Here is a 24136-nt window from a genome sequence, read left to right on the forward strand (position 1 = left end):
ATTCCCAGCACTCACATCAGGCAGCTCTCAACTGCTTGTAAGTGCAGTTTCGGGGCATCCAGCACCCTGTTCTAGTGTTTACAGAAACTGCACCCCTGTGCACATACCCAACACATATTTTATATATATATATATATATATATATATATATATACACACACACACACACATGCATACAAAGGAGACAAAGGAGCTTTTTAGAACACTAAAGTGCGTATTGGATGCTTGTGATTCCAGCATCACAAGACCAAAGCAGGAATCTGGGTGCCATGCTTGTTGCCTCAGGTACATCACAGAACCAAACCTACACTGGCCTTAGGGTTATGTGGTGTTTAATCCATTTCTCTCACCTCTGTGAATAACTGAAAAGTGACTGTACTCAGGATTGGTAACACTATTCCAAAGGCTGCCCTTGGCAGTGATTTCCTGAAAGTGTGATCCCAAGCATGGACCTGCCCCAGGCGCTGTGCTTCTAGATCAGCTTTACCTGGGTAGCAGGTTCTTTTCCTTCCACTTGAAACACATTCAAAACTAGGAATCACCCCAAACTCACCACAGCTCTCAGGCCTGCCTGCACGTTGTAGTTAATATATTGGAGTTTTGATTCTTATGCAGATTTTTTGCACAATGTCCAGAGACAAGTTAGATCACCTAATTAGGTGTTCAGGTCTGAATGGCTTTCACTTTCTAAAGTAATCAAAGCATTTAAAGGTTAAAAAACAAACTTCATGGCTTCAGACTTCTGTACTGGCCGCTGGGTACCAGTAAAATGGGTGTCTCCTAGGGCCTTTCGTGGACCAGGCAAGGAGTCTCACATAGAGCTGGGAGCAGTTCTCTTTTCTGAAGACTGACTCTGCGGGGGTTTTGTTTCTCTGAAGCCCCTCTGCCCCACTTTTTGTGTCTTAATGTGTAAGCAAAATGCCTGTGACTTCCTCACAGCTCACTAACTACTACCATACTCTAAGAAGGACACAGTTTTTCTTGACAGTCATTTTATGCCTGTCCTTTCTATTTCTAGACCAGAACACCCCACCTGTAAGTGAAGGACCTTTGGCTTCCCACCCAATCAAGATCACCAAGACAGCAACTCAAAAGTGCCCTGCTGTGAACATCTTGTTAGAAAGGCCCTGCAATGCCAAGTGAGTGGCAGGGACACTGCGTGATTTTGCTGGTTGGTGGCATTGGGTGTAGTTAAATTCTGCATTCCTTTAGTTTCTGCATGACTGAAGTTTTGAGCAAGGTCTTGTAAATCAATAAAACAGTGGTTCCATGGCGGGCATCAAACACATGCATTGTAAGGAAGCCTCCAGCACCTGGCATCATTTAGCTGGTATATACAAGTTGGCTGACACTTTGTATGAGTTTTATTTCATCTATGGCACGAGAATCCTTGCAGTTTGGAAGATTATTATGGTGCAAGAGCAGTGGGCAGTGATGGTAGGAGCTGAGTTTTGTTTAGACAAACCATTTGCTTACGTTTGAATCCCTTCATACTTCTGTGTTCTCAGCTCACTGGATGAAAGTGTGGCAACAGAAGAAGGATCAGAGAAAAGGGAGGCCCCCCTGCCCCTCTCCAGAGAAGACCTGCATCAGAGAAAAGGGCAAACTCCCCTCTCAGTCCCACCCAGGATGCGGCACAGCATTGGTGCTTACTGTAGCCGGTTTGAGCAATTCCTACGGATCATAGCTCATGAGGCTAGAGGCTCCTTCAACCCATGGCTAATAGCTGAAAGGTCAGTAAAATTTCTGTGTGTCTGTTTACAGGCAAAGGACTAAATCTTACTTGAAGAGGAGCTGGAGAAAGGATCAGCCAAGGCCTTAGTCTTTGCTTTAGGGTCTGAGGCTCCAGTGGCTTGTGGGCTGCCTCCTCTGTGAACTGCTCTTTAGATGCAGGAAGCTATGAAAACATCATGGTCTTTGCCACTGGAGGAGTGGAGTGCCCTTCAGTCTCCTTCTCTTGGGCCAATTGTCAGGCTGAGCTTAGGATGCCCTAAAACACTGTAGACTCAGGGACTAAAAACAACAAGACTGTATTTTTCACAGTCTAGAGGCTGGGAGTTATCTAAGATGGGAGTGTCTGGTGAGTGTCCCCTTCCTGGCTGGCTGACAGCTATCTTCTTGCTCTGTCCTCTAGTGACAGAGGTCCTCTCTCTCTTCCTCTTGAGGCACCATTCCCATGATGAAGAGTCCACCCTTGTGACCTCATTTGAACTTCATTTCCTTCTAGGCTCAGGCCGTCACATTGGGAGTTAGGGCTTCAGTGAATGAATACAGATATTTAAGTTGGGGCTAATTTGTTGCTGATGGTGAGGATTGTACTCTATTAGAGAGCATACGGTTTGCTGGGCAGGAAACAGCCGTAGGAATCCTCAAGACTGAGACCCACTGGCAAGCTCTGACTGTACTGCTCTTACTCATTCCCTGCACCCCGGGCCCCTGCTCTGAGTTCCACTTTAGTACAAAGTGCAAGGCGCTTTTCATCAGTGAGCAAAGTAGGAGATGCTTATATTTTTTCTTAAGTTTTAAATATGCCTCTTGTTTTACATATTTCTGAGCTTTCACTATCCTACACTCTTTCTTCTTAAGTTATTGGAGGCCATGTGCTTGCCAGGCAAGATGTGCACTAAAAATGAAAACTTAGGACTTCAGGGAACCTAGATTCCAACGTGGGATATTCAGCAAAATGGCAAAAAACACTTCCCGGGACATTGCCAGTGAGCGTAGGTAGTAGCCAGTCCAGACAGAAAGGGGAAGACAGGGGGCTTTAGGAGCCATGCTGCTTTGAGGCAGGGTGAAGAAAGGAAACCCCTGGCCTGCCACCTGCTGTGTGAGTGAATGAGCCGTGCCCTTGTGTTTCCCTCACAGTTGGGTGGAGAAGCAGTGGTGGGGGATATATAGAGAGTGAAGGCAACACAGGACGAGATGGTCACTTCTGCCTCCAGAAATGACACGCGTGGTGATTTAGACCTCTTTTCCCCTGAGGGCAGCTGTTAATAGAAAAGCTGGATTAAAAATAAAATGCATACATTTGAAGGTATCAAGATACTAACTAGGTAATGAAGAACAAGTAGGTCAGGACCCTGGAGAAGAGAGCGCAGCCCACGGTGTGGTGCTGAATGGTTCACTCTGGAGGAGAGCACTGCCACAGCCTCCTGAGGCCAGAAGACAGAGGCTGGAGCCAACCGTTAATAGCTGAGGCTAGTGCCTTACTGAAGTTTCTTCACTTTGTTGCTTATGGTGCTGGTATTGAACCTAGGACCTTGTATGCTCTGGGCCAACCCTCTGCTGCTGAGCTACATCCCCAAGCCTTGTATCACTTCCAGTTGAAACCTTGAAAGGTTGCATTCTCTGGAAGGTCAGGTGATCTGGGTATAAATGGGTCTTCGTAGGGACCCCACTGAATATCACATCTTCTCAGTTGCTGAGGTGACTCTAGGCACTGTTGTTCCCCAGGCCCCATATGTAAACAAACATATCTTCTCTGGAGGAAATCATAGGAGACTTTGTTTACTTCTGTAATGTTCATAAACAATGTCTGTTTTATAGTGAAAATAGCCAGGCAACAGAGAAGCAACACAGACAGCACATCCACAGCAGCTCCAAATAGTGAAACTTTACAGACTCAAGGAGCTGCCTGCTGGGTAGAAATAGGAGACTCAACATAGAATTCTGCCAGAGGCCTGGGAGCTCGCCAGAATCCAAACATACATCCATGGGGGTCGGGGGTGGGAGAGGCAGGGAACCATATTTTCTGAAATGAGGAATGTATTAGATAGGCACAATAGCAAGTTGGACACAATAGAAGGGAAACCTGGAAGCTTGGAATGTGGAACAGCGTGTGTGTGTGTGTGTGTGTGTGTGTGTGTGTGTGTGTGTGTGTAAAGGCAAAATTAAAGATGAACAGTGAAACTGGGCAACTAGGCAATCATGTGAGGTTCTGCCTTGGGAGAGGAGAGTAAGAGAAGGACTCTGAAATAGTGTCCAGAGTGACAGAGCTGTCATCTCCATAGTAACAAAGGCCATGAAGACAGAAGAAGCTCTACAAACCCCAAGTGAGTCTGAAAATATCGCCATATGATTTATGTATTAGTTATAGATGGAAAATAGTAATTTATAAGGGAAGGAGCCTGGCAGACATAACCATATCTGAGTAGCCAAACTCAGCAGTCACCAGTGAAGGGACAAGCACTGAGGGGACACAGCATCCCCCCTTCTGCATCTGTTCCAGAACTATGCAGCTGACAGTGACTATAAGAGAATACTAAACAACCCAGGATATGAGGACAATGAGGGAAAAAGCTTTACTCTCCAAAAAATGTTCTGGTCTGAAAGAGAGACTGAGGAACATATTTTAAAGGAAAGAAATCTAAAGAGACATGACAACTAAATAGCCTGGATTGGATCCTGGATTCTAAAAAGTTTTAAGGGCCTTATTTGGATGGATGTCAAGGTTTGAATAAAGTCTGTATGTAAGATTAGATAATGGTTTATGGTAATGTTACTACACTTGTCTACACAGTGTCTTTTCTAGGACACACTGAAGTTCTTGAGGGATTCCAGGTTTTCAACATAGTTTCTAACAGTTCAAATAAAAAAGGATGTGTATTGTGTATACATGCATATGTTTATGTCAAGGTTTTTGGGATATGGAGGACCTTGCCCTTTCCTACAGAGAAAGCATGCACCTCCACTGAGCTGGGCTGGACTGTGGCCAGCTTATTCATTTCCAGTCAGCTCTGATTTCAGCCATCTCAAGGGTGAGGTCCATTCTGCCTGTCTTGGTGATCCTGCAGGGCTTGGGGATCTAGGTGCTACCATCTTAATATCTGGGAGAGCCAGGTCTCCCCCCTCCCCCTCCTTTCTTTTTCTTTTCCAGAAACATCTTGGCTCTTACGGGCTTCTGATCTCCACACAGTTTCTGAGCTGATTGACTAGGTTTTCATGAATACTGAACAGCTCTGTGTTTGGCTGCCCACGCCTTCAGCTGTGTCCTTTGTCTTCCAGCTTTTCAGATGAGCTGGTAGATGAAGCACTGGGGGCCGTGGCTGCAGAACTGCAGGATGTGTGTGAAGACTATGCAGAAGCTGTGTTCACCTCAGAGTTCCTAGAGGCCACTGCATGAGAGCTGTTCAGGCAGGGCCCTCAGATCACTGCCGGATAGTCAGCGCCACCTGCTGTCAGCCCGTGGGGGAATCTCTGTCCTCAGCTGCCCACTGAAGGATGCCAGGGAGCTCACCCTCTCCTTGTCTTAGCAGTGCTTCTAGAAGTTATAAAAAGGTGGGTTACATTTGCTGGCGCCTGAGGAGCGTGAGACAATTAGAAAGGTACAACATTTCAGAATGTATAATTTTCCTCTGACTCAGTTGGAGATCAAAATGTTTTGAAAGGTAATGGATAAAGATATTTCACATAGGGATTCCAGCCTCTGTTAAACCCATGGGGGTAGAGGGATCAGTGCTAATCCAAGTGCCGTTACTGTCTGGTCCCAGCACCTGGCTCCTGTTGGCAAGTGTGCTCATCACATTGTCACTGGTGGTGTGGCCTTCCTGGGCGGCAAGCTACATGGAGTGCAGAGTGGTGGTGCCACTAAGCCTCTGCTCAGCAGCAGTGGAAGTGGGGAGCCCAGCGCACAGGCAGACGGAGCACACAGGCCCAAGCACACCTTTCTCCGTGGCTCTCACTTTCTAGGGTGTTTCACGTTCTCAGTTTCTCAGAGTCACTTATTGCTGTTTGGACACATGCTAGTATAAAATGCATTTCTCTGAATATAGAAGAATTTGAAGACAGGCCTTCCCCATGCCAGCTCACTCCCAGAAAGCAGAAGCGTCTGCACCACGGAGCATCCCATCTGGAGGAGGGAATCAAGCGGGTGACTTGAGGACTTCTGGGCTCTTCAGAGGACCAACGATGCCGCGTGGCCTTTGAAGGCTCTTAGGTCCCGGTGCCACGGTTCTCAGGAACTCGGGGTTGAGAAAAAGAAAAGGAATGTGCATACAAATAGGCAGTCCCCTGAAAAGAGTTTCCCTGGATCAGTTTGCCTCAGCTATTTGTGTGACGCTTGGTGAAGGAAGTGTAAGGAACAAAGGGAGAGACACCCAAGGATGAATGTGAGTCTGTTACCACAGACGCCTCAACATGGCCTCCTGGGGTGGTTTCTCAGGTACCAGAGTTCAGGTGATGATATAAGCTTTTTGGTCACAAAAACTGATTGTTGTTTAATATTTTCCTGTTTAATACTACTTAACCTCAGAAAGGACATCAAGGGACTCATAGGTCTTCAGTCTGGAGAGTTAAACATGTACGCTTGAACCGGTAGAATCCCTTGTCATTGGTAGTCCTCATTTGTCATTTGCGGTTTTTACTGTGCTGATTTAAAAAAAATAAACTCAGTATTTTAAATTGTGAACATGTCTATTTGAAGTAATTTACATCTCCTTTTTCCCACAGGTAATGTGAAATGGAATTTACAGGAACCACTGGGAATACTTTTGTATTTGATATGAACATAGTAGACTGTTTGCCACCTCAGAGAAAAATGAATGCTAATAAAACCTAATATTTATTGAGCACATACTAGAGCATTGCGCTAAAAATGTTCCCTGCATAACTTAATGCGGGTGCACTCTGTTTGAGAAACACCATCACACCCCCATCGATAGATGAGAGCAGGAAGGGAGAATCTGGGCCATCTAGCCTGACGTCATAAGATAGGCCACGGTCATGGAGTCACTCTCCCATGAAGATTACTGTGTCATGTGCTCCTTCCTCTCCCTGTCCCCACTTAGTATCCTAGACACTGCCTCTGGAGCAGAGCCTTTGCTGAGTACGCCCTGCTTAGCCTGTTCTTACAGGTCTGACCCAGCCTCCTATACCAGGTGACCACTAGCTCAGGTGGGTGAGCCTCATCCCTGCCTCGTGCCCGGGGTCTGCTTCGTAGCCCAGACTTGCAGTCACAGTGAGACAAAAGTCAGCCACAAGAAATAAGAATTTGGAAATAAAGATTAAATCCTCCGACTCTGTTAATGTTCCTGCATACAGCCTTGCAGCCAGAGCACTAGAGTGTTTGCTGCGTGAACTAAGGCTGAGCACCCGTGAGTCATTCTCTAGTTCCCTTCAGCTTTCTCAGGGCCAGTTCACAGCCTGTTCCACTTGTGTTCCATGAGCTGCCCCAGGCTCGTTGAGGTGCCTGTGTGCTCTTTAGTGCCCCCTTCCACCATAGGCTGACTTTCACTGCCGGCCAGACTACTGTCAATCACCTGTTTGCTCCTTGTCTCTGTTAGACTGAGGGCAGGGATTCGGCCTAGCACTTGGTTGCTCTGCAGGTACATTTGAATTAGTGTATAGGGGATGAATCACACTCAGTACACTACACAAATACGTGCTGACCTGTGTGACCCCTGCAGATGGCCATCGAGGGGTGTGCACATTGGCCCCTGCCCCTGAGGTCCACTGCCATTGGCTTCCAACTCTTTGTCTCCCTCTACTTAGACTGGGGCACGGGGAATGTCTGTCCCGGCTGCTCCTGTTAATTGGATGTGGGCCAGGCCCAGGGCTAGAGAACTGACAGAGGAGTGAGTTGGGGTGGGGAGGATAAGGTGACCTGCTCCCCTTCTCCTTAGTATGATCACCATTCTTGTGCCACCCAGGAGAGTGCGCAGAAGAGGCAGTGCTGGGAGGGGACCCAGTGGCCACAGGCTGAAAGGTGGAAGACAGACCACAGAGAAGCAGAGCCATGTCAGGAAGCCCCCTGTGCCCCCTGAATAGTGTTGGTGTCTTAGCTTGACACTGGTAGGAATTGCCTGCAATGACTGAAAGGCAGGTGCATCCGCACTGTGACACTGATCACCATCTAGGTACCCTCTGGAGCAGTGGTCCTCAACCTTCTTAATGCTGCGGCCCTTCATTACAGTTCCTCATGTGGTGATCTCCAACCATAAAATTATTTTCCTCTTCATCACTATGATTTTGCTACTGTTAGGAATCGTAATGTAAACGCCTGTTTTCTGGTGGTCTTCTGGGGGGTGAGAGGCCCTGCTTCTGGGGTTTCCTCTAAGCAAGCCCCTGCTTCTTTGGGCCCATATAAAACAGGAATCTAGCTGTATGTTATCAGTGCTGACATCCCGTGGGGGACTCGGTTGGTGCTAGAGCTGTTTCTAGTCAGATTCAACATGGGTGTGTCCTTCAGTAGCCAACAGTGGGGGCCTGGGTTTCATGGACTCCTGTCAACCTGTCTCCTGTGCGTTTACTCTGGGTTTTTAGTAAGGGCCCCTCCTATGAGCAGCCCATCTTCTCTGATCACGGGAGCTCTGTGCTGAGTCCCCTCTCTAGTCTTCCAGGCCTCTATTCCTATACCATAGGCCCCATTATGCTTATATCAATCCACCCAGGGCCCCAGGCATATCTTCAGTCCAGCTTCAGTCCATCTTCAGTGCACATGCCCTATTAATTGTTCCCCTTCCTAGAATGCTGGGCATGCCCAGTCTCCCTGGCTGACTTTTTTCCCCCCATCAGGGTCTCATGTATCACCAACTAAGAATGGCCCTGGAGAAGACCTTAGCATCTTTCTCTCCAGTGGCTCCTGACCTTGCTGCAGCCCCCTCCCAGAGCACCCATGCTCAGGCCTCAAAGATCCAGCCTCTCACCCTAGAATCATTCATTCCCCTGACCCTGGGTCTTACAGCTTTGGTCTCTCCCTTTCCCACTCTAATGCCTTAAAGTCATCTGTGTAGAGCCTTCGAAGGCCCACTCTATGGGTTCCAAAGCACCTTTGCAGCACAACTATGAGGCCCCATGGCTGTTCTGGGGGCAGGGCTTAGAGGCTGGCTGCCCACCTCCACCTTTTGTGCTCTTGACAATCCTCTTCCCACACAACCTCCCTGCTCCCCTGGCACTATGGGCCCTTTGCCCTCGTGCAGCCTTCCACCCTGCCCCCTCCTGCTCTTCTCTGTGGGTCTTACCTACACTTGCCAGGCGCCCTCCCCCTCTCTGTGTCCTGGTCCTGCCTCCTTCCCCAGCCCAGACCTGCTTCTTTCCCAAGCATCCCACCCACAAGTCCCCTCCTCCAACTTCCTTTGTCTTGGTGAGGTCTCCTATGCGTCTCCCACTTGTGGGCTCCAGGTCACTGAGCCTGTACTGAGAAACACCCTGTATGTTCCTGACCCTAGCTGGGGTAGGACCTTCAGTACCTTTAGTCTGCTTCTCAGTGCAAGAGAGTCTGTGGGCATGGAAGAATTCCAAAGAAGTTCTGGCTCAGAAATCTGCGTTCCAAGGGGGACAAGAGTACTTAAGTATTGGCCCTTTGGGTTCTGTCTTCCATCAAACTCCCAACATCAGGTTCACCAAGTTTAAGCAATATTTGACCTAGAAAAGCCAAGCAAACACTGCTTACTCAGGTGCACACAGGAAGCAGGAACTGGGGACCATGGAGACTAGGCCAGCTACCAGAATGTTTGCAGAATTCTGCAGGACCCTCAAGATCTCCCAGGGGAGCTCCAGCTCCAAGATACTCTGTGAGATCAAAGGGCTTCAGTCATCACTGATACCTAATGGAGTTATCCGAAGAGCAAGAGAGGCTGTGTGTGTACCTGGATTAACCACCCACCTCCTTGTCTTAAAAACCCACCATTTAAAAATTCTCAAGTGCCTTTAAATATATGCTCTTCTCTCTACCGTATAACAGCCCCGTTGTGTACCAGCAGTCATTCAGGTGGTACATAAAGGATATAGCCATGAAGACAAAGATCAGCCTCTGGCTATAAGTCTTTGATAATTATTATGCAGAATTTTACAGAACGTGTTAGGAGCGAGCCTTGGCATGCACTGAGAAGCTGGGCTCTGGAATGCTGTCCTGGCCCACATTGTTTTTTCCTGCTCACTGTCCCATGTGGATTCTTGCTGTGTCCTTCCATTTGGACATCTGACGTGATTTCCCAACTTTGCCTTTTGCTGCTTTGGGCAGCACATCTGGGGCCTATCCAGCTGGTCTGCTGTCCTGTCTCAGACCCACAGCCTTGACTAGGGCCTCATAGCCACCACAACTTTCTAAACTGGATCACAGCTTTAAGCAGTTGGTGCAGTATCAGTCCCATTTTACAGATAAGAAAATAGAAGCTTACGGAAGAGGTTCTTGATTAGGGTCATCTAGACAGAGAGACAGATCCAGAACTAGCAATCTTCATCTTTCATCCTCAGATCCAGTGTCGTTCTGTTTTATCACAGTTGTCTGGATACTAGAGTCCATGGAAGAAGGGTACTTCAGTATGGGGGGGGGGCAACAAAGAATTTCCATCCAGACTTGGTAATGACCACTCTGTAGTTGGGGAATCTTCAGCTCACTTAGCTTCAGTTTCATCTGTAGACTGGATCAATAATCTCTAGATCAGTGTCAGTGTGAGAACCAAATGAGGTGGTAGAATAATAGCCCCCAGACCCCAGACCCCAGGTGATGGGGTGAGGGTCACGTCTCTTATGGAGGCCAGCTTCCAGCAGGGTCCAGCCTTAAGCAAGAAGGCAGGGACAATGGAGGCAGATTAGGATGGAGTGGAAGAAAATGGTGCCAGGAGCTGGACCAGAACCTGGTCTCAGTGATAGGCTGCATCAACAAGAGGGGATAGATGGCCCAGTCACCGTCATATGCTCAGAACCAAGCACCGAGGCAGCCATTACAGTAGGACCACAGCAACTACTCACTCCCACTGACAATGAAGACTACTCTTGCAGTTGGCAGGCAAGAGTCTACTTAATGAATGCAGCTCGGTGGGTAACGTGCTTGTTTAGCATGCACAAAGCCTCTGGTTCAATCCCCAGCACCACATAAACAGCACAGTGGTGCACAGCTGTAATCCCAGCACAGAGGAGCTGGAGGCAAGCGGATCAGAAGTTCACGTTCCCACGTGGAGCCATGTGGACACCAACAGCCCTCTTACCATTCACAGCACAAAGACCTTCCTCTTTCCAAGATGGCTTCTGGGCTACCTCATTGGCATAGGCCACTTCCAGTAATGAGACACATTTCCATCTGATCCCTCTGCTTGGATTGGTCAGGTCAGAGACACCTGTCAGAGACTCACCATCATCTCAATAGAATGGATTGTGCCAGGCAGTGGTGGCACATGCCTTTAATTCCAGCACTGGGGATGCAGAGACAAGTGAGTTCAAGGCCAGTCTGAACTACAGAGAGAGTTCCAGGACAACCAAGGATACACAGAAAAACCCAAACCCTGGCTCTGAAAAAAAAAAAAAATTAAAAACGGTGCTGGAGAGTTGGCTCAATGGTTAAGAACACTGGCAGTTTTTCCAAAAGACCCAGGTTCAATTCCTAGCACCCACATGGCAGCTCACAACTGTCTGTAACTCTATTCCAGGGGATCTGAACCCCCAACACAGACATGCATGTAATCAAAACACCAATGTAAAATAAAAACAAAAAAACCAGCTACTAAGTATGGATTGCACCTGGGTGGGAAACGGAAGCCCTGTTCTCTAAGACAGAAGAGGGAACTGATGTTGACCAAGCACAACCAGCCAGTTAACATTAAAGAAGCACACTAGCTCCCTGGTAGAGGTTGTAAAGCAGGCACTTGGCACACCAAAGACCAGTGGTTCAGTTCCCAGCAAAGAAGAAAAACAAACACACCATTGTCTGCAGATGAGGCAGTAACAAACTGCCATTTGCACCAGTGTTAAAGTTCACTGCGTGTATAGAAACACAAAAGCAGGCAGAATAAAACCAGAGCTGAAGCAAAGGGGAGGGAAGAAGGGATGCATTTCTACTGAGTGAGGACAGTGGTTGGAATAGTCTTCCTAGAGAAGGCAGCATTTGGCTTAGACCTTGAACAGTAAATAGGTAGTTCAGACCATGTGCAAGAAAGAGGGAAGGGCCTGCTAGCACAAGCAAAGGGGCTCTCAGGAAGGTAGATACAGGTATGGATGTACTGCATGGTTCTGACAGCATGGGTGCTGGAGGACTTCAGGAGTGAGGCCTCTCCTTGTCTCAGGGCAGGTGAACACGAGAGCTTCATGGACCGAGGAGGCTGACTGGGTGTTAGGTGGCAGCAGTGGTTTCAGCCCTATTCATTTTTCCCCTTCTGGCAAGGAATTTCATCCAACTTCCAGAAGATGCCCTTGAGCCGGAATAGGCAGCTTCCTCCACCCCTGGTCCCTCCCTTCCCTTGAAAGCATGGTTTGCCCTAGATTGCCCTCCAGCTCTCTAATCTTTATTCCATGTCTAAATGGGGGAGTCTACTGGGAGCCCCAGGCCCTTGCCAAGTGCACCATCTGTGTTAATCAATCCCTGTGAAACCAAACCCGGCATACATTCCAGCTTCACAATAAACTCAGAGAGAGTCTGCAGGCTTTTAAAGTGAATGAGAAAATGGATTGAGAACAATGGGAACTGTGGAGGGTCCCTGTAGAGGAGCAGATCCTGAAGGCTGAATGGCCACGTCAGGAGCAGGTCAGGTTTGACAGGAGCCTCCCTCCCCACCAGCTCCTGCAGGCATATCCTGTTAGTTCTTTGGCTTGTGCATCTGCTCTGTATGATGGAGGAGTCTTGGCAAGTCTACGGCCTGCCCAGTCTCCTCCCAGCCCTCCAGCCTTTGTCAACCAGTTAGAAGGCTCTCTGGCTAGCATTTGCTTTCAGAAATTCCAGGCATGTGTGCTACCAAAAAGAAAAAAAAAAAAATGGGGCTACCTGAATGGTCAGGTTTTGTGTGAATGGTTCAGGGCTTCAAGACCTGAGCTTTCTCTGTCAATGTGTCTGGTCCTCCTTCTGTTCTGAGCTGGGGCCCCATACCAGCAAGGGAGTGCCGCTGTATTGTCTTATGATCCGTGTGTGACACAGGCCACCTGAGCCTGGGAGATAGGGTACTGGCTAGAGAGCTCCCCCATGAAAGCTTTTAATTAACTTGTACATGTTCATAGCACTAGTCAGGAGCAAGCCCTCAGATTCCCCGTGCAGACTAAAGGGACTATTTCCATCTGAACAAGGGCATTGAAGCAGGGGTCACTATTAATCTGAAATGTCAAGATTCCTTAAAGCCTGACCAAGCTTGATGTGCCGGGGAACACCTGCAATCCCAGCGACATGGGTGGCTAAGACAGGAGGAGCACAGTTTGAGGAGGCTCGGGCAGCACTGAGTTAGTTCATAGCCAGGCTGGACAACTCAGGGAGACTGTGTCTCAGAAGTGAACGAGGTGAGTGCTGAGGTAAGGTGAAAGTGCTGAGGTTGACCTCAGTGGTAACCAGAGCCATAAGCTATTGCATGGGTTCTCTAGAGGCCCAGAACTTACGGAATGTTCCACGAGGCTGGTTGTTTCAGCTGGCCTTCTGAATAACTTGGAATCCTGAAGAAATAGGCTCCAACAGATATGCTGGCAAGTAAGTGCCAGCAGGTGAAGAAGAGAGCCTTCCTACTTCCAATGTCCTTATGTGTAAGCCTCCTGTAGAAGGTACAGCCCAGATTAACAGTGTGTACCTTCTGGATTTGGAACTTGCTCTGTCCCAGGCTGGTCTTGAACTCAGTCTCCTGGGATTAAAGGTGTGTACAACCTTGCCTGGGCCTAGGCTTTTCATGGCCACTATGCCCCAAGATCTGGATCAAAAGCATATGTCATCCTGTGTCATGATCCAGGTCAGAAGCTGTCTTAGTCAGGGTTTCTATTCCTGGACAAAACATCATGACCAAGAAGCAATTTGGGGAGGAAAGGGTTTATTCAGCTTACACTTCCATACTGCTGTTCATCACCAAGGAAGTCAGGACTGGAACTCAAGCAGGTCAGGAAGCAGGAGCTGATGCAGAGGTCATGGAGGGATGTTCTTTACTGGCTTGCTTTCCCTGGCTTGCTCAGCCTGCTCTCTTATAGAACCAAGACTTCCAGCCCACAGATGGCCCCACCCACAAGGGGACCTCTCCCCTTGATCACTAATTGAGGAAATGCCTTACAGCTGGATCTTGTGGAGGCATTTCCCCAACTGAAGCTCCTTTCTCTGTGATAACTCCAGCCTGTGTCAAGTTGACACAAACCTAGCCAGTACAGAAGCCTATGTCTTCCAGACTCAAGATCTAGATCACAGGTGTCCCCTCCATTTCTGGATTGTAGTTCATTCCAGATGTCGTCCAGTTGACAGGCAGGAATAGTCATCACAACACACCAACATGCAAAACCCTGGGTTGGGTGGCAATGCTGAAAAACAGACAAAAATCTGGCCAAAGCCCTAGATTCTTAGGAAACACACACACGCACACACACACACACACACACACACACACACACAAGTCCAGGTATGCCAAGCCCAGGTTCTGCACCCAGAAGCAATGATTCCAAGTCCTGGCCCCACCCCTTGAACAGTCTGCGGTTATTTATGCATGTCCTCTGCACCTTATCCTACCCAGAGGCAGGGCATTATCCTCTTCTCTGCAGATGAGAACAAAAAGCCCAGAGTGGGGTGGGATTCCCAGGAAATCACAGAAAGTGGTGTGTGTGTGTGTGTGTGTGTGTGTGTGTGTGTGTGTGTGAGACAAGACCTCCAGCCTTCTTCCCAGCTTGTGGTTGTTTTCTCCACCTCACAAGCGTTTCCTCTGACTGGTTAGTTATTGTGTACTCTCCACGCACAAAACCAAAACCACTTCATACCCCCACCCCAGGAATTTATAATGCTTTCTCTAACAGGGGAGTGGGGCGGGGAGGGGGAGGAGAGGGGAGGGAGAAATCTACTTCCCAGTTGAAGTCCACAGGACCTTGACTGAGGGCTTATGGTTAAGTTCTACTTCAGACAGATTGACTCTGAAAATCCTAGTTGCTTTTATTTCACAAAGAGGAACTATTATAATGCCATGATATTAAAAACGTCACAGCTTGGAGAACTTCAACATGACATCCATGGCCTCTTTGCTGGACAGGCTAGGGTGACAGGTGCTAGACTTTGGAAACCCCAGCACTTGGCAGCAGTTTCCTGTACTAGACTCCTTCCTGCAGAGGGCGCTGCTGAGTGCCCACTGCAGGCTCAGAGTACCTGGCTCAACTCACATGCCCAGCTACAAGGCAGGAGCTGCTGTGTTTCCTGAAGCTTTCTGTGACCTTTAATCTTGGCAGGGCTTTGGGAAATTGTTGGGTCTACATAATGAACCTACCCGGCAGTGTCCTTTGTTTGGAATTCATGGTGCCAGCTCCCATCACAGTTTGAATGGTCATGGCTGCACTCCTCTTCCCGCTTTATAGCCCCCAAATTTCCAGGTCCCCATCCTGGAATGTATTCATCCAGTCTAGCATTGAGCAGCCAGACCTGGCCTGAATGAGCAATACAAAAATAGCATTTCTATCTGAGCCACTGGCTTTCAGATCCTTTCACAGGCCTGGTGTGGTGAGGAGAGGTACTATCTGGCCAACATCTTCATTCAAAGAAAAGATGGCTGCAATGTTCATAGCTCCTGGCCCTCTCAAGCTGCCTCAGTTAAGCCAGTTTTGGGGGCTTCCTTTTACTCTCTGTGAGACCCTGACAGCTCCTGTGGATTCCTGGAGGCTGAGAGGGACACACATGTCATCTGGACCACCCATGACTGCCGCAAGCCAGGCAGCCTGAGCACCAGTACACATGAGGCTTCTCCTGGCAGCAGGGGCTGGAAAATAAACTTCTTGGGGATAGAGAAGGAAGAAAGGAGGGAGGGATGAGACAGACAGACAGACAGATAGAGACAGAGACAAAAATATCACCATCAGCCAGGGCAGGCTGCTACAGATTCATGGGAAGGTGTGAGCTAGGAGCCTTTTCTCTCAGTTACTATGGTATCATTACTGCCCTAATTGTGCATGTATGTTCACATGTGTGCACATGTGTGTGCCTGTATGCATACAGGTGTGTATGTGTGCATGCACAGAGATCAGATTAATGTCAGGTTAACCTCAATTGAGGTTTCCTCAATTGCTTCTCTGCTGTATGTGTGTTGTATACATGAATATTTGCATGTGTGGGGAGCACACATATGGGGTGCACATGCTTATGCATGGGGAGGACTGAGGCAACCTTTTGAAATCTCCTCCAACCACTCTCCCCTTATATATCAAGTCTCTTTATTGAACATAGAGCTCTCTGGTTCAGCTAGTTTAGCTGGCCAGCTTCTGCCTCTTACATGCTGGAATGACAGACAGTCCTGTAATGCCCAACATGGGTGCTGGGAATCTGAAGTCTAGCCCTCACGTTCTCATGGCAAGAACTTTCCCTGCTGAGCAATCTTCTCAGCTCCCCCAACCCCCACCCGTTTGAGCCTGGGGCTCACCAATTCAGCTATGCCAGCCTGCCAGCTGCTTAGAACTTCCCCTCTCTTCCTGCTCAGTGCTGCTGCGCCTTAGTTGATGCTGAGGACTGGAACTCTGGTCCCCATGCATTTTACTGGCAGAGCTGCCTTGCCAGCCTCAAGTTTGATTTGGTTTACAGTCACTTAATACTCAGCTTGCTCCACCGTTCAGCAAGATGCTGGGCACACTGGGCAGAGTCAGGCTCTCTATCCTGACTAGTTGGCTCCCTAATTAGAGTGAAGGAGGATCCCCTGCCTAGTGGTATTCAATCACTAGGTGCTCTGAGCCAGTCAGAACACACGGCCCCTTCCCTCTCTGTGTCCCTTGTAAATTCTGTGACTGAGATCTGAAGTGCCCAAGAGCACTTTCTTTTTAGCCTTGCTTCCTGCCCTTAGAGACAGATTTATATAAAATAACCTGGAGGGATTTCTAGAACCACATCTCTATTCCCCAGCAGCCTTCCTGGGCCAGGATGTTTCCGTGATGGACTATGATCCTTCAACTTGCAATTTAATTGGCACCTGCTTGGTGAAATGTCTCCCACCGCTTACAGAGCGGCTGGGAAAGGGGTGTTTCCATCTCCATGATACCAGAATCATCCCTAGGGTGTCCTTTGCCTCGGCATGTAATCTAGTATATCTTTAATAAGTGGAGTCAATTCACTTTCAAAACCCTTGTAAAATTCAGCCTTTTAGTCATTCTGACCAGAAGCATTCAAATGCAATATGAATAGATGGTCCTGCAGCCCGGGAGATGTGCCTGGGAGACCGACTTGGCAGTTGCATTGATAGCCCTGGGAGGCCTCTGCCCAGACAAAGGCACTCACGTCTGTACTCCAGAGAATCCTGCTGACTCAGAGCCTCTACCTGCCAGGGCACCTCCCCTGGGGACTCAGAAAACCGCAGGATTGTATCCGAGCTGCCAAGGTTCTGAGAACCTTGTGGGACCTGTGGGCTTGCAGCAAGCACAGACAGGGAAGCACACAGATGCAGCGGGCTGCGGAGCAGCTGAGGCTGCCCTGGAGTTGGTGACAGAGCCCTAGCTTCTCGGTTTCCTGTGATGTGAGTGTGTGTGTGTGTGTGTGTGTGTGCGCGTGCCTGCGTGCCTGCCTGCCTGCCTGCCTGCCTGCCTGTATGTATGCTCGGAAGTATGTATGCTGCAAAGGTGTTTGTGTGCGACCATCTCACTGGTTCCCTTCTTCCCTTCTGTGGCTAAAAGGAGAGTGAGCATTGGAGGCTTCAGGTTTGCTTTCCTGCTTTGACACTTGTCCCAAGCTCTGGGATGTCAAGAAAGATGTCGAGGGCTGGCGAGATGGCTCAATGGTTAAGAGCGCCAACTGCTCTCCTGAAGGTCCCGAGTTCAAATCCCAGCAACCACATGGTGGCTTACAACCATCCGTAATAAAAATCTGATGCCCTCTTCTGGAGTATCTGAGGACAGCTACAGTGTACTTACATATAATAAATAAACAAATCTTTAAAAAAAAAAAAAGAAAAAGAAAGAAAGATGTGGAACCTCTCTGAGTGTTGATTATCTTATCTCTAAAATGAACATGGTCAGAACGCCTATCTCATTTCTTGCTATCAAAATTAAAAGAGGTAGCAAAACTCCTGAAACATGATCTCTTTACCCACAGACACCTGTTACTGTTTTTATTACATAAAAATGTGTGGTTACAGTAGAGACTGTAGCTCAAAGGCAGCCAAGAGCATCCCGGCTGGCAGAGTCAGCGAACCAGGACAGTTTCCCTACAGGTGAAGGGATTTCTTCCCCAACAAGCTTCATGGTGTGTGCTCTCTCTTCTCAAGCTTACCAGGCCAGGGCTCTGCCACACACCCACACCCAGCCCTGAGATTCAGGTTTGGTCTTGCTTTATTTTTTTATTCCGAGTCAGAATCAAATGTATCTCAAGTTGGCCTTGAACTTAACAGGTAGTGGAGGATGACCTGGAACTTCAGATCCTCCTGCCTCTACCTGATGGGATCACACCCCGGGCGGGCCTCACACATGCTAGGCAAGCTCTCTGCCAGCTGCTCTCATTTGTGGAAGGAGAGCACCAACTCTGGAAACTGGTCTCCTGACCTCTGCACTTCGATTGCAGCATACAAGCATGTACATATTCACATACACGGACTAAAACTGTGCCAAAAGTATAAGTACGAGGTAGACAGTGAAGTAAGAGGTATCCCTATAAACTGTCTCCTCCTTTCCTTTCTTCCTTCCTCTCTCTCTCTCTTTCTCCCTCCCACTTCCCCTCCCTCCCACTTCCCCTCCCTCCCTCTTCCCCTCCCTCCCTCCCTCCCTCCCTCCCTCCCTCTCTCTCTCTCTCTCTCTCTCTCTCTTTCTTTCTTTCTTTCTTTCTTTCTTTCCTCCCTTTTTTGTTTGTTTGTTTGTTTGTTGAGACAGGGTCTCACTATATCACGATAGTTGGCCTGGAACTCATGGAGATCTGTCTGCCTCTGACTCTGCAGAGCTGGGATTAAAGGCATGTGCCACCATGCCCCACTGTCTATGTATGCACTGTCTGTCTTAACTCTTGATTGTATAGTGTCTCTGCATATATATGGGGAAAGCTTTCGAAGTCAGCCTAGAAAACATGCACACTTCAGAGAGGATGCTGCGAATGTGGGGGTGGATTTAGAGGTAAGGAAAAGAGGGTGCCCAGACTGGTGGGAGATGCCAGGCTGCCAGAAAGCACAGTAGACCCTATTCTACCCAACCATGCTCATCTTGGGCAAAAGCAAAATGACTAACAGTTTGTTGGGTCTCCATTCTTTATGCCCCTGTCCTTGACAAGAGCAGTAGGAGGTTGAAACCATGGAGGAACCCAGAGCAGCAGAGCCAGACTGGCAAGCCTTACCTGAGGCAGGTGGACCAGAGCCACAATGTGTGTAGATAGCACAATACACGCTGATAAAGCCCCATCTGTTACACAATCTATTTACATAATCTGATAGTTCTGCCCTGGCTGATGTTAGTAAGCACCCTCCACCACTTATGTACTGTCTCTTCAGGACCTTATCATCTACAACTATGTTTGATTTTCTGCATTCTGGAATCCATAATAAATAGGCAGGGTGTGTGTGTGTGTGTGTGTATGTGTGTATGTGATGAGGCAGGCCTTGGGGAAGTGATGTCAGATATCAGAACACCTAGATGTGCTCATTCCAGCACTGTGCTGCTGGGCACTTCCAGGAGTGCACAGCAAAAAGCCAATGCTGCCGGGACTTTGAGATTTTTTTACCCAGTACCAGACATAATTGGAAAACAGCAGGACTTGCCTGGGGCCAGTGTTAACAGTCTGGACCTTAAACAAATGCAAAGCACAGGCCCACCTGCAGAAAAACATGAGGGGTAAAACTGTGGGTGTCATTCCATGGTCAGGGAAGAGGGGGTCCTGGTATAGCCAGCTGGACAGCTGCATGAACTAAACTCTCTCTCTACCATCCTTCAGTTTATGTCTGCTGCATCCCTCCACCCCTCCACCCTCCACTCCACCTGTCTCCCCGGATACCCTCTTGTTTTGAAAAACTCACCCATCACCTCTTGAGACCTCCTCTCCAAAATCTTATCTACCAGCACCACCCACTCAGTCAGATGGAAGACCACTGATGTGGGGGGAAAAAATCCCAGTTCCTGAAGTCAAATCCTGACAGAGCACAGGTGAGATGGGTCATCCATTACTGGATGCTTGCCAGGGATGCTGGGTGACCTCAGTGTGATCCTTGGACCCAGCAGAGTGGTGGAAGGAGAGAATGCTCAGTATGCTCGCCGTGGGTGTGTGGCATAGGCCATGACAATAAAGAATATTTATGTGAAGCGTCTTACACTTACTTACTTTATTTCATGAGTGTGACTGTTTTGCTTGCACGTGTGTATGTGCACTATGTGCATTTGTGGTGCTCACAAAGATCAGACGCGGGCATCAGAGTCACTGGAACTGGAGTTTTAGTTGTGAGCCATTATACAAGTGCTGGGGACCTTCTAACCTGGGTCTCTGGTTAGTTATATAGTTAGATAGCATATAACTATATATCATATAGCATATATGTTTATTATATATTGTATGTTTATTTATATATATATTTAAAAATCTGATAAGATTCAGCTCAACAGGTCTGTCTTCCTCCCCTTTCTCTTTCTTCCTATTCCTTCCTTCCTTCCTTCCTCCTCCCTTCTTTCCAGCTTTCTTTAAATTCTTAGGATGGTAGCCACATTTGGCCAGTTCAACAGATTCAGCAGGTTGTCCCCAGCATCCTTTGAACACACAAAGTGTGCATGTAGCTTCTAGTGTCTGCAGCCTTCTCTGGTGGGAACAGTGTGAAGGAAGTCACTAATCAGAAAATACATTTGGCTTCTCTATGAGGTAGGGGTCTGTCTTGCCTGCAATCCTCACACACCGGGATCTTGGTGTTGATATTAAAAGAATCTTTCTACTTCTTCAGGAGCCTCTGCATGCCACAGGCCTTCCTTATGGTATCTGCCTTGAGGGTAAGGCCATGGACGCCCACATAACTAGGGAGATGGCCCTCACCATGGAAATTAGGACAGGCATGGTTCTATCCTTCTTGGGATGAAGGTGGACACACACAGTCAATAGGTCCTAGTTGTCAGGAAGGAGAGGAAGGAAGGACACAAGGATAGGATGCACTACACTTTGCCCCGGACTCCAGGCAGAACTAGGGCAGCCTAGAGTGAGAGATGAGGACGAGAACAGGCTGGCTACTCCCAGAGCTGTCCCAGGAGTCCCTAAGAGCAACTCGGTGTGGAGCTGTTCTGTGACTGAGGCAGTTCCTGTAGGCATGAATGGCGGTTGAGGGATCTGAAAGTCTGGGGAGTAAGTAGTAAAGAGAAGCTGACAAGGGCTAAAGCCAGCCAGAAGCCCCTGAAGAAGGGATCTGCCAAGGGTAATGATGCGTTAGTGGCAAGGAAGGGCACTGGGGGAGATGAGAAATGGGGCTGTAGAAACTTCCAAGTGGCAACACAAGCTGGGAGCTTGGGAGAGACATGGAGAAAGGGTACCAGGCCTCAGATGTGCTTGCCCAACTTTGCTCATCTCATCTTGGCTGTGGCTCAGAGTCCAAGTTTCCATGAACCTGCCACATGGCCCCCTGCTTGCTGGTCAGGTATACTTTTGCTAACAGGCATGATGGGGCCCCAAGGCCACCACCCAATAGAGTCCGTTCCAGGGTGACAGAGACACAGTGGCTCTATTGAGTGACTGACTGTGTTGTTTTGAGAGTTGCCATTGGAGAGTTGAGCAGACGCTGTAGCCAAGCCCAGATGGTGTGGCAAGGCCCAACTCTTATCAGCCTTTACAATCAAGTCCAGAAAGAAAATGAGCTGGGCCCTGCCTGCCTGGCTTTCCTTGTGGTCATGCTGGCTCCCAGCTCTTGTTTATTATTCCAAAGGCTTGAATACCATTTCTCCACGACTGGTAGTCAAGCCTAGGGTCTGGCTAGTGAAGGGATCATCCCGACACCAGACCCCTCTGCCTACCTACCTGGACCACATCTGTGCCTAAGCCTAGTCTGGCCCCTGTTCCCTCTCTCCAGTTATCCAGGTTTTAATATTTGCCTGGGCTGGCTGTAAAGTGGTTGGCCACTATCATGGCAGAAGCACTGTGAACCCAGAGAAGGAAGCCCAGAGACAGTCACAGCCTCATTAGGAGCTGGAGGCCTAGGAGACACCACAGGCTCCAACTCCTCCCTCCACCAGGCAGTGAGGTCAGCTGCTGCAAATTGCTAGTTATTCTCTTCTTCAATTAAGGACAATTCTTCTGATACAGGAAGTCAACTCCCACCAGCTAATCTAACAGCCTTGAGTCCCGATGTGTCTGCTCTGTCTGAAGGCAGACCAGAGCCGCCTTGACAGTCACTCCAGGTCTGTGCAAAGAAGCTGCCTGAGAGAGGCCAGGCTGTGCAAGCCCTACTGGGCTCCATGCCCACCTCTCAGGGGAGCCTCACACTGGGTGGGGTTGCAGGGAAGGCTTAGAGGGGGAGTCAGGTAGCTTGCTTATAGAATGGGAAGGGTAGACTGTGAGCTGCTTTGCAAGTACCTATCTGCTTGGCACCTCACCTGTATGGTTCACCCACCCCTTCCCAAGGCCAGTAGTCTAGGATTTGGGATGGACAAACTCAGAGAGGAGAGTCTTAGGGGCGCCTATCACCAGCAAGCAGATATGTTTTCCTGGGTCTGTGTCCATGTGAATATGCACACACTACACACACACACACACACACACACAGAGCTATGCCAGGAAACAGGACTGCTGTCAGCCTGTGGTCACTGTTCCTGCTGAGAGCCACAACCTGGGGAGGTACTTAGGCCTAACTGTGTTCCTTCTGTGACAGGTTCATTATGTCTTCTGTAGTCAATGGTGTCCACTGTCACTACTTATGGACCCACAGACCAGGTGGCCAAATGGAGACATTATACAAACTGCTAAGCTTCTGAAATTCCCAGAGCCTCAGGGAAGTGTAAGGAAGAGGAGACCCAGAGGGACAGAGCTCAGGCCTGAAATGGAATTCTGTAGGACAGTGAATTTTCTTAGCCTGTTTCCTCTGCATAAAGTGGGGTGACACAGTACACCCCAGAGGGTACATCCAGACTTAACAAAAGTTCATACAGAAAGCCATATAGACTGCAGTTCCAATATGGGGGAGCACTCCAGAGTTAGGGGTAGAAAGGTGGTATCTGTGCCCTCCCTGCTAGTAGCCAGTGGCCTGAGATGGTGAACAGCGTTGGATCCAGGACTTTGGGGCTTCTGAACTTCCATGTCTACAAGATGTGCTGCTGTCCCATTCTGGAGTCCTTGGGACTAAAGGGTTTCTTGAGAGGTAAGGCAGTCGTAGCTAAAACTAAGATGGAGAATCTTTGTCAAAGCATGCTGGCTAGCTGTCGTGAGTGAAGGCACGTTGTTCAGTCTGCACAGAGGACCCTAGGAAAGCCTGGTTTGGAAGATGAGGCATCAGAAAGCAGGGAGAGGTCCATGAGTAGGTGATACAGACTTCCTTCCGCTGAGGTGAAGAACTTTGTTGCTTCTAGCTCTGTGCAAAAGTTTCGGGAAGACTCTTGCCTGAGGCTGAGCCTTTGATAGAATCAAGAGGGAGTGTAAGGCTGATTAACCTGGATAGACTGAAGGAGTCAAAGCCCAGAAATGGGTGTGTCCCGTAGAGGCCCCTTGTGTGCTTTGTTTCTATGGGGCAGTGGATGGGACACTTAAGTCCTGGCTGGCCCAGGGGTGGAACTGTCTAGTGCACAGGGTGGGTGCTTGGCTGCAGACTGTGGGAGAAAAACAGGCTTCAGGGAAGGCCCAACAGTCCTTTAAGGAGCCTAGCTCTCACCCTAACCGTCAGCAGGGAGGAAGTGGCCTTGCCTGGAACTGAGCTAGGGAGACGACTGTTCTCTCCAGGACCCTACTTTCTAGGCCCCATCTAAAATGACTGACCATCTCCTGTGGATCCCCTGACTGCAGTGGGCAGAAACCACAATTTAAATGTCTCCGGAGGCCTGCTAATTAGAATGTCAGCACTTCTGTGAGAAAGTGTTAGGGGGACACACTGCTTTCTGCCAGGCTCCCCACAAACCCTGCTTTAGCGTGGACTGGCAGGTGGGGTTTGCAGGTTTAACAGATCCTTTAGTGCTAAAGGACAAAAGCTCTCCTCTCTTGAGACTAGAGCAGATGCAAGCATCCAGCACCCCTGGAGTTGGGAGCTGATGGAGAAGTCCCCTCTCATCTCTTCTAGGTTTCTCGGTCTCTTGGGTCCTGGTCTTCCTTGCTCTTTCTGTCCTCACAGACTCTAGCCAGCTCCGATTTCCTTGAATTTCTCTCTCTCCCAAG

The 24136-nt window shown here is 48.7% G+C and overlaps 1 protein-coding gene across 6 annotated transcripts in view; it reads left to right on the forward strand.

Moving 5' to 3' along the window:
• The window catches only part of Kiaa0753 (KIAA0753 ortholog), a 55956-nt gene extending 49408 nt beyond the window's left edge, over window positions 1-6548 (forward strand). For 4 of the 6 annotated variants that reach the window (XM_021177912.3, XM_029483765.2, XM_029483766.2 and 1 more), the window contains exons 17-19: window positions 1019-1139; window positions 1509-1733; window positions 5005-6411. In XM_021177912.3, coding sequence (XP_021033571.1) covers window positions 1019-1139; window positions 1509-1733; window positions 5005-5122 — 464 coding nt within the window. In that variant the 3' untranslated portion in view covers window positions 5123-6411. Of the gene's footprint in view, window positions 1-1018; window positions 1140-1508; window positions 1734-5004; window positions 6412-6447 lie in introns of those variants that run through there. The other 2 variants (XR_002379189.3, XR_015045033.1) reach the window with 2 other exon arrangements.
• The last annotated feature ends 17588 nt before the right edge of the window (window positions 6549-24136 follow it).

The sequence above is a fragment of the Mus caroli genome, unplaced genomic scaffold (assembly GCF_978045245.1).
Source record: "Mus caroli unplaced genomic scaffold, Mus_caroli_1 scaffold_13, whole genome shotgun sequence".
NCBI lineage: Eukaryota > Metazoa > Chordata > Mammalia > Rodentia > Muridae > Mus > Mus caroli.